This window comes from Centruroides sculpturatus, unplaced genomic scaffold, assembly GCF_000671375.1.
Source record: "Centruroides sculpturatus isolate CEXI.00-Female unplaced genomic scaffold, Cexi_2.0 scaffold1298, whole genome shotgun sequence".
NCBI classification, from domain to species: Eukaryota; Metazoa; Arthropoda; class Arachnida; order Scorpiones; family Buthidae; genus Centruroides; species Centruroides sculpturatus.
Window position 1 is genome coordinate 77,449 of NW_019385494.1, and position 11,489 is coordinate 88,937.

General features: G+C 30.3%; 1 protein-coding gene across 1 annotated transcript in view; it reads right to left on the reverse strand.

Annotated features, from left to right (window-relative positions):
• The window catches only part of LOC111639506 (abnormal cell migration protein 10-like), a 65,592-nt gene that overhangs the window by 38,410 nt on the left and 15,693 nt on the right, over window positions 1-11,489 (reverse strand). The window contains exons 3-4 of the mRNA XM_023385397.1: window positions 6,108-6,607; window positions 5,048-5,125 (exon numbers count right to left, since the gene is read on the reverse strand). Of these exons, the coding sequence (XP_023241165.1) occupies window positions 5,048-5,125; window positions 6,108-6,607 (578 nt within the window). The remainder of the gene's footprint in view (window positions 1-5,047; window positions 5,126-6,107; window positions 6,608-11,489) is intronic.

Below are 11,489 nucleotides of genomic sequence, written 5' to 3' on the forward strand. Positions count from 1 at the left end.
TACATAAATCCATGAAAATAAAAAACAACATTTATCAAAACTCATTACATTAGATCTTATTATTAAACCAATAGTAAAAATCTAAATTGTTTTTTAAGCATTTTTGTCACTCTGATTCAATAGCTAACATTGTACTTTGGCACTCAGTGCAAATGACAAGCAACTTGCTATGTTTGGTATTTTCTCAATGTGTTTATGAAAGTCAGCCATTTTGAATTAAAATAAACTTAAATTATTTTTATTCACATTGATTATTATATCTATATTATAAATAATAAATGTGGTCACATTATAGTTATTTTTAAAATAAAAAAAACTAAATAAATATTTGTAAAATTTAAAAAAAACGTAATAAATACTGTGGGGTGTTTGGACACCCCACTGAGAACTGTTGTTTTTCTCTTACTGGAATTTCTGCAGCATCGTAGTAATTTCTGAGCATGCTCTATACATAAAATCATGAAGCTACTGAAGAGGATACAAATATTTTTTGCGAAATCTATGAATAGTGCAACTTTTAAAACGTTGGGGGTGGCGAAACACCCCACTGCACTAACCCAGGGTTAAAAATAGAAGAAAGAGAACCAACTTACCAACGAAAAAAAAAGCGCCGTAGAAAAAAACTCACGCTCCCAAGCAGAAAAAAGTAAGTCTGCACCAAGAAAAAGGGGGGGAGACCCCACAAGCACAACTTAGGAACTTGCTAAACCTTAAAGAATAAAACATCCTGAAAAATTGTAAAAAAGAATAATGTAAAAGGTTAGTGAGAATTGTTGGGAAATAGGCTGCCAGGCAGAAAGGAAAAGTTTACTGTTAGTGATAAGTATGTAAATGAGGAGAGTGATCTCAATCAGAATTGTGACATCACCTCATAGTATAAAGTCCGAACCTCAAGTGAAGATGAACTTCGTAGCAGCAAACGACAAGAGGTGTCCAATAGCGATAAAGTGGTTCCAAGGCGATTTGAAGTTATTTGATTTGTGGATCGAAGGTTAGAAAGTCTTGAGAGTTGAGGAAAAATGTTTCTAGTATATTGAGGTGATGATTAGGACCTTAGTTCATAAGAATTGTTGTACATAAGTTAAGTCTGAGTTTTTTTATCGGGTTGATTCTTATTGATTTTCTTTGAATAAATTTGTTGTTTGATTGTTATTAATTTTTGTACATAGTCATTATTTCTTTTGGTGCATGCTTAAAATCCAGGCCTGGCACATTAACACGAATGCACGTAAAGTACCCGTTAGGTAACGGCTATTTCCAGCACAAAGCCATGTCGCTAATCATTGTAAAAGGCGTAAAAATAACTTAGTACTTTACACTGAGATCCTGCACAATGTTCTGTATGGCCCTCCTGGATTCATCAATTCCATATTCTCGTAACAGTCATTGGATCATGGCCAACATAAGCAGCAATAGTGTAGAACAATAAACCACAGTTCCCCTAGGCTACGTTTCTACCATGATCAAACTGACATGTACTGGTAGGCATTCCTCCTCCTCATGAGGCATAAAACCTTTACACAAGCAACCAATGTGCAAATGCACTTTTCATATGAGAAACCAGTTTTACAATCTTCCCTTTTATACTGACTGTAGATGGCCTTACTCCTACCTGTTTTGTGAGTATGCATTGAAATCTTAATCATTTGCATATACACCAGCATGTTATACCTTTCGTGTCAACTTCACTGTGTAGCAATCTTAATGGCCTGCAGTGTATAAACAGTAAAATTTGTATAAACAACAGTCATACAGTAAAGAGTTGTTCAAAATGGAAAAAATAAGTTATTATTTTTTTAATCTTTAAACTACAATGGATGAATGCCACACAGTTATGTTCATTTTTTTTATAGTAAAATGACTTTTACATTTATAAAAAAATTTTATGATTAGGCTTAATTCAAATTAATCCAAAATGATTCCAACTAAAGGTAGGAATATTTGATGAAAGAATTGGGAACTATTCAACTGTAAAAAATTATCATTGCTCTAATAAACTTATGCTAGGTATTTGAATATTTCTCAGATGCAATCCATGATAACCAAATGATTAGATTATGATTAGAACCTATAAATATGCAACTTTTGATCTACAGTATGTAATTACTATTGTGTCCATGTTTTTGAAAAATACATTACGATATCATAGAAAACTTTTACTATTATTGTATAATGTATGTCACTCAACAGTGAACTACACACATGACAAAGATCTCATAAGTACATAATGGAACTAAAAAAATTCATGGTTTCTGCTATCATTTCTATAATGACACTGAATGTATATCCTCCCAGTCATTAAGTAGCACATTGGTATATATACAAAGTTTTCATAAGAATCTTTTATAAATACAGGCAGTTTCCAATATTCAAATATAATGCATTTCTAAAATGAGTACAAAAGTGAAATGTATGGAAGTTGAACATGAGTCACTTCATAAAAGGAATTTCATTTCCAAAGCTAAAAAAATTAAAATATCTTGTTAAGATAGGAAAATTTTACTTTTTTATAGTAAATGTCACAATGCATGAAATACTATTTAAAATCATAGATTAAACAGAAAGTAATGTTTTAGACACTAGAATTAATTTTCAGAAATGTTTTTGATGTTATTGAAACTAAAACTGCAGAAAAAACAATTGCATATAATTTGAAATTTGTGTGTTTCAGTTGAAAATAAACAAAAGTCCAAAGTTGTTATATGAGAAATACTGATTTAGACAACTGTTTTTCATACATAATACTTTGATATTTCTAAAAGTTGAGGACTGCCTATACTAATTACAAGAGCTCCCCTACTTACAAACTTTCAGACATATGAACAATTTACTGTACTTCTAAAACTTACATTTCATGTGAATTCTAAAGTTCTCTTGCTGGTTGTGTGATGGTGTCGAAGTCAGTGTTTAGCCAGTAATAAATAATAAATTTTTAACAAATAATTAATGTGGATTTATTTCTATTGCATATCACCAATTTTCATTTTTGTGGGAATTCTCATGTTCCATCACCACTTGCGAGGTGTTGTTGAAATCGATAGCATTGGAATAAGTGTTTTTAGCTAGTCTTTGCAATTTTTATCAACTTTTACAATTAGTGTTCCAAAAATGCAAGAAGTATGGCTCCATTATCATGGAAATTAAACTTTGCATTATAAAACTAATTACATCAGGAAAAAAAATACCTGCTACTAAACACTGAGGAGCCTGTAAACAAGCATAATGTATTCTATTAAGTACAGTACATTAAAGGATTAAATGCTAACAATAAGTGCTTATTCTGTGTACAAACGTATTTTCTAGGTTAGTTTTTGACTATGGCAAAACCTCAGGAACCTAACCTCTTCATAAGTAGGGGAGTGCCTCTATAAGAATACAACAAACAATTTCAATAAAGTTAAGGAACACAAAATTCAACAATTCAATCAATGGGTGCTGATAAAGACGACAATAAACAAAATTAATGTGACTGACAGATGAGTCAAAGTATTTAATGAAATTTGCAATAAGTTCTTGAATACCAAGATTTTAACAATTTGATAAAATCAGTCCTTTATTTATCAATAACAACAACTTCTGTAGAAACAATATTTTCACTCAGAAATTCTTGTGGTCAAATGGGAAAACAATGCTAATTATAAAGCAAAGCTGTGGCTTACAATGCAATAAGTTTTATGATAAAATTTTACATTACCAGAACAAAACAAGTTCACCTGAAAATTTTATTCTAGGAAACCTTCTACATCAATCTGAATATTAAATTTGATATACATAGTGTAATAAAAAACACCACTAATTCATTATTAGATTTCCAAAAATAAAATCTTTTAGAGAAATTTACTTATTCGTATGTATGCCATGAAATCACTATCAGTAATAAGCATTATTAACAAGTTGTTAGTACATTATCTGTATTTATTGACAATATTTTAGTAAGAGAAGGTCTATATTTATTAGCTGTAGCACCTCTGTCCATTTTGGCATCAAGAAATTATGGTCTGGCTGTGTGTATCAAATTTACAAATTATATCAGCATTTATTGAAAATATATTTAAAAAATTCTTTTTACCAATGGAATATAAATATTGTTCTTTATATTATATTACTACATTTTACTTTTTTTTTTATAAGTTTTCTCTACTCAGACCTTTCATAAGTTAAGTAACAATTACATTATAAAAATGAAACTCTTCATAAAAAATTTCAGCTAGTTTATATTAAAAAATGAAGAAAATATTCAAAAAGCAAATGTTAAATGAAAGAAAAAATAAACAAAAAAAAAGTAATTCATTTAAAATTATTTGATACTAAACAAACCTGCAAATTTTCAATCATCATAATATGTAATAAAAATAAACTTATGTATCTTTATACTAAATAACATACTAAAAAAATCAGTTCTTTTCAATACTTTATATTTAATAAACATTAGCTCAAAAGTAAATAGAATCAACTTCTTTTATTTGTAAATTTACAAATTAAATTTTATTATACATCATAGTAGTAATATTTTTATCATCAATAAACTTATGTATTGTACCTCTGTTGTACCTTTTATAACTTAATGAAACCTATTTATCAATTATTAAATAATTTTCCCAATTTATAAGCAATATTCTTATAAATTTATTCTGTAACTTTAAAATATCAGACTAATAAAACTTTTTATAAACACAATGTACATACAAACATCTAATTGCAAAAATTAGATCTCATGCAAAAAACAAATTTGAAAACATATATTAAACAAATATATCCAATAAAAGAAAACACAAATATGTTAGAAAATAGTTTATCAAGCAATACGAGAACAATTAGCTGCAAAACTTAAAGATATAATGCAAAACCAGAATTAGTCAGAATAGTACAGATCTAAAGGTTAAACAATATTTTATAGAAAAACAAATAACTTTTTCAACTTTCAAAAAAAGCAAAATATTTAATTCAAGACAAGATGTTATAAGAAGGCAAAGCATATTAATCCTTTTAACAAATTCAATGTCAGTTTGAAGTTAATACATATGATATGAAGTGGAAGAGAGAATACCTTCTTGATGCTGGCCTCCCGTATTTTCTCCAGGGCTATTTTTATCTTTTCTGCCTTGATGTGTGCTGCCTGTTCAGCCTAAGATACAGAAGAAAGGAAAGATTGGACAAAAACAGCATAAGGCGAAAAGAAAACCTTAACAAGAATGTATATAAACATTATTAGAATGTAATATATCACAACTTTGACAATATTTATTTATTTTGTACTTGATGCTTTCGACATTTCCAGTCTAATTACTGTTTTTTAGATTTAAAAAAGTCAATACTTTGAGTCAAAATCTAAAAACGTTTTATTTTTATTTTTTTACAATTTGAACATATTTAATAAAACTATACTTGATAAGTAAATCAGGAATTTTTTAATATTATAAAAAATGATTATAATAATCATTTTCTTCTTAAGTCAATAGATATAACAATTTACAGGATAATTAAAATGTATGCGCACACAATACTGTATATTGTACTGTACATAATAATTAATAAAGTTTAATTTAATATTATAAAATATTTCTGGTATTATTTTTTAATAATTTAAAAATGCACTAGTAAATATTTATTTGTCATCAAACAATCATAAACATTAGTAAGTTAAGGAATCCTATCATTTTTATTTCAGATAAAACATTTTTCAAGACCAAATATCAGCATTATATCTCCATTGTTATTCTAATTCAAACATATATTACCAGCATTCTCTAAGAATGCTGGTAATATATGTTTGAATTAGAACAGTATTGGAGATTTGAAACAAACTGCTTTAATCTGATATAAAAACAGTAAGACTCTCCTTAACTTATCAGCATTTATGATTGTTTAATTCTAATATAGAGTCAGAAGATGAATCTAGAACTTCAATTTGTGCATATTCTGTGTGACAAGTAATAATTTATGTACATAAAAATCTTTGCAGTTGAAATGTATCAATAAAGTCAAATTAAATAATTTTGAATAATTAAATAACACACAATACCAAATTCTCTTCTGAGTATTAAATCTGAATGCATACTATGTTTTAATATAAAATTAAATGCATTATTAATAATTTCTCTAATTACCTGAGTTGGTGAAGAAGCTAAGGACATTCTGCTACTTTGGGAAGACATACTTTGACTAGAGGTATCTGTCCTAGCCACTCCACCTGATGAAGCTGAAGACTCTGATGACAGCATTGACACATTGTCTGAGAAAGCAGAATCATTATCAGGACTATCAGTCCTCAGTCCAAACTCTTTCTGACTTCTCATGTGATCATCTCCATCAAGATCCATGTGTAAGCCACCAATTTCAAATTTTGGTCTGGTTCCACCAGAACTCGAACGATTATGACTAATATATCGTTGTCCAGGAGTAGAGCCTTGATGGCCATTTACAATTCCACTTAATGACTGATTTGGCAGAGGTGGACCTAAGGAGAGTCTGGGACCCTTTCCACTACTACTGTGAGAAACCATACCTAATATTTGATTTGTTCCTTTGTGCGAAACTTCACGATCAAACTGTGTTTCTAAAGCACATAATTCTCCAAGAATTGCATCCAATTCAACATCTTGACTGTCTGTAAAATATTTGAAAAAATTTACATGTATAATAATAATGTAAATTTTTAATAATGATGATGATTATTACTAATTTACTTTAATAGCAGTAGATTCTGTTTGCAAAATATTAATTTTGCAAACAGAATCTACTGCTATTAAATTTGTTATTTCAATACTGGTTAACTTTTTTTAATAAATGAAGCTTAGCTTTAAGAGATTGTTAACAATCATTCGTTATCATTGATCACTCTCAGACTGCTGGCAGATTAGAAATGGACAGAGATCATGCCTAACAGTTCTATTAATATCATTTTGAAGAAAAATACATTGTTTTACAGGCAAAACCATTGTTCCAAAATGAAAAAAGAACAGCTTTCAGTTGATTCAGAATAAGAAAGGTACGAATGAAGACGACAGATAATACAATACGAGGTACAGTACATTGGGTTTATATAATGCCTACTGAAAAATAGATATGGTTGTGTAAACTACAGTGCAAAAAAATGAATTTGTTCTGGAAGGTGTGGGATTACAAAATAAACAATGTACATGAAATAAATTATAAAAACATTTTTAGGAATTTTTTTTTTTTGTCTTTTACTTAATTTTGTTAAACTGACTCCTTAATATGGTCTGTTGCCTTTTGAACTTTTGTTTTCAAGTTTCAAATGTTCTGAAAGTCCTTGATCATAAATTGGGTAGAATTGTTCTGAATTCTTTTACAAAATTCTGTAGTGGAATTGGCCTCCCACCTTCCATCATACACTTTCTCTCTTCAAAACTAATCTCTTCTTGATGCACTCTACACTAAATACTTCCATATTAATGCAAAGCTTAGATGGTGCAATGAAAGCCTGAGATCCAGCAAAAGCTTATGGCTAGCCACACCAAAGCTTTCATCGGGGAGTGTGAGTGACATCTAAACTTCACTTCTGGCATAATGTCCTTTCCTATTTTTTTGTGCCACATCTTTTTTGTTTAGTCATCAGAGTAATCTTATTTGGTTTTACGTGCTTCACAACATACTTAGATAAAGAAATCTTTTTCCTAACAACAAAAAAATTCCTTTCCTTAAATATCCAATGCACATGTATGTGAGATATTTTGAACTTTCAACCCAGCTTTACAAAAAGACTGGTCCACCTTACAAACAGCAGCATTGGTTAGCTGCCTATGCTTCACTTTAATCCTTTTTTCCCCACTTCCTTCAACTTAAGAAAGTGGAAGAGAAGAAAATACTATCTAAAATATATGATATATTATGCTTTTTGGAATGCCCATACATTTAAATGTTATAAAATTTTTACCTGGATAGAAGAAAATATAATACTGTATTACCTTCACATGAACCTTGAAATATCTCCAGCAGTTTTTTCAATAAACTATAATTTTTATTTATTTTATAAACTCCTTACTGAATTTCTCCTCTAGGAGGGGGGGGGTTAATACAGTTGTAATACAGTTGTAATTCTTTCATTGTAAAACTGTTTCAACAGAATCTGTGTTAGAAAACAAACATTGCTACAATCTTCAGTTGGACCAAAAAAAAATTCTTCATGATGAAATCATTATAAATATATAAGAACCCAATACTGAAAAATGCATAACCAGATAAACCGCTTCATTTACTATACTAATCTCATTACTTTTTATGAAAAACCTATCAGTTGTCCTCGCTATCTGAAAATCATAAACCTGGACACTGGGTTTAAGGATTAATTTTTGTAAGACAACAAATATTGTGATAGTAGATCCTTCTTTCTCTGAAAGTAGACTGGTGTTGTTGACAACAATACTGTATTATCTGCAAACTAAGTAGTTGGATGTCAAAATCACCAAAGGTAATGACATCGTCTCTTAAATCATCAAAAGTCTACACCATGTCATTTACATAGCAAAGGCTAAGAGCTGTGGAAGGACCCTTTCTAACTTAAAAACTGTGGTGTCTAAACTAGTAACAATCCTTGCTCTTTTAACCCTACAAATAAACTTTGATAAATTTATCAAAATACAGTGGTACCTCAGGATACAAAATTAATACGTTCCGAAACTGAGATCGTATCATGAAAATGTCGTAAGGTGAATCATTTTTTCCCATACGATTACATATAAAACCAAATAATTCGTTCCAACACAAAAAACACACTCAAATTAAAGCTAAGTAGTACATTAAAAAAATAACTATTGTAAGAAAAACACTGAAAAATGCGTTTTGTAGTTGTAAATGTATAAATAACCATAATAGAATAATAATTGATTAAAAAATGTACGTAGTTTTATTTGCACTTTACCTTTGAGGATAGACGATGGTGGAGGTGTAAACTGGTGGCAAAGGAGAGGGAGAAGGAAAATAATACTAAAATTTAACTTACATAACATAATGCAACAATAACTTAAAAATAACTTAACACTAATTTTTTTTATCTTTTCTGTTTGATACTTTTTTTAAATTTTTTATTCACTGCTTTTTGCTTTCTTTTCTTCACTTCCACCAGCACTTTCACTGGATAGAGGTCGCTCGGTAAAATATCTATCCGAAGAGGTTTGGCTTTGCCTACTTTTTAAAATGTTTCTAAAATTACTTAGGCAAATATCATTACTCCGAGCAGCAATACGGCCAGTGTGAACCTTTTTGGGATGTTTCTTTTCAATAAAATCAGTCACTTTCTGATAATACCGCGAGATTTCCTTTATTGAGCGAGATCCTTCCACGACGAAGCAAACACGCGGACTGAGACCGATGAACAGAAATGAATAAAAATGGCGCTGCGAACTAATGTAACGTCGTATGGTGAGTTTTTGTTCATATCGTGGAGCAAAATTATGTTCAAATTTCATGTCGTATCCTGAAAATTTCGTATGATGGAATCTTCGTATCCCGAGGTACCACTGTAATACAGAGATTTGCATTGCTTTTAATTTAGTGTAATCTTACCAGTTTTATTTACTATTGAACATTTTTTCATAGCAGCCAATAAACATTATTTTTTCCCAGATAACAATCTTGCACTAAATTACTTGTAAACAAATATATTGTATAGCATATGTTTTCCAGGTTGGAATGCAAATTGCTTATCTCAATCTTTTCACCAAAATTGTTGTAAAATTTTCCAGACTATGAGTAACAAGATTGGCCAAAAGTTGGTGGAGTGATCTGTCTTATGAATCACCTTGATCTTAACATCCAACCAAGGCTTTAGGACTATGCCTGTTTCATAAAGTCTTTCAAAATAGGAATTAATGGGTTCCCTGAATAATTAATTAAAGGAGGAATATTATCCATCTCTGGAGCAAAGCATAAACACATACCTTGAATAGCAAGGCTTACCTTTCATGGTAAAATTAATCTAAAAAGGAATCCTCCACAAGCAGGGTTCCAGACAGAAAACATCTAACAAGACTGAAGTCTTAATACTAAATAACTGTTTAAAAAATCATACCGGGCAGCCAAGGAAATGACATAATCGGTCATAATTTTGTCACACAAAACCAGCTGACATGTAGCTAAAAGGTCCTGGAGTATTTGATGTTTGGGAATTTGGTAAAAATTTCTATTTTTTTAGCCTTGATAAATGAGCCATATTCTCCATTTGATTTTAAAAAAGAGAGGAGTTTGGCCTGGCTACCTGATCTTCAAAAAATACAAAGGGCACAATTCCACTATCTCTTAAGTAAGAGAAGATTTGTCAAACCAAGGAGAACAGCAGACATTATTAATTCCAACTCCCTCTCTTAAAATGTCAAGCTCTCTTGCCAAGGAACATAAATCAGCAATTATTACATTATAAAACTCATGTACCGATTCATTAGCAAATTTCCTATTCTGAAAACATGATTTAACAGCATTGGCAAATGCACCTACCTTGGCTTCATTCCATCCAAGAAAATTGGTCTTCCCATTCAAAAGGCATTCAGAACTACCAGACAAATACAAGGTCACAGGGAAGTAATCTGATAAGGACAGACTTTCTACTTTCAAAGTCTCTATGATTGTTTCTCAAAGCATATGTCATTTAATAATCTCCTCTGGTTCATCCATTGAGAAGAATAAGGTCATGTTCAATTAACTACTGTAAAACAGTTTGCCATTAGTGTCAACTGTTAGGTCCTTTGATTGCTTCACATTGAATATAGCATCACCACATATTTACAAAAATCCAGCAGCAAGTTGCTCAACTTTCCCAACAACATTTAAAATTTTGGTAGCACCATCTGTTATCATCTATATATATAAAAATGAGTGAGAGTGTGTGTGTGTCCTTCATGCATTACCACACCACACCATTTATCCGACTGCCATGAAACTTTGGGAAATTGTTTAATATACTCCCGCGAAGGTTTCTGGCATAGTACGACTGCCATGAAGCTTTGGGAAGTTTTTTTAATACACTCCGTTTCTGGCATAGTACATTTATCCTACAATAGATGGCGCGATCCTACGATAGAGTGTATACGAGCATTTCATCGTGAGATCGATGGATTTCAAATTGTGAAGACCATTTTCCCCCCTCCAAAAAATATCTCTATATACGCATTTGTGAATTGTTATTTATGATATTTGTAATAATTTTTGTTTAATCACTTTATTTCAACTATTTTTTGCTAATTACATATTCGTTCGAACTTTGTTAAAACCTTAACTGTATCCCAAACAACAACCGAAGTTGTACGAGGAAATTTGCATATTTTACCAATCTAGGGATCCTCCTTTTCCAAATTTTAATATCAACTCAAAATAATTTAAAAACACAAATTACAATAAAATGGTTTATTATCCAACTATCAGAAATTTCACAACATGCCAAGGAAGAGAGGAAGGAGCAATTAAATAATTAAAATTATAAAGGATTTAAAAATATATATAAAAATGGGGAATATCGCACTTCTGACAATCGCAGC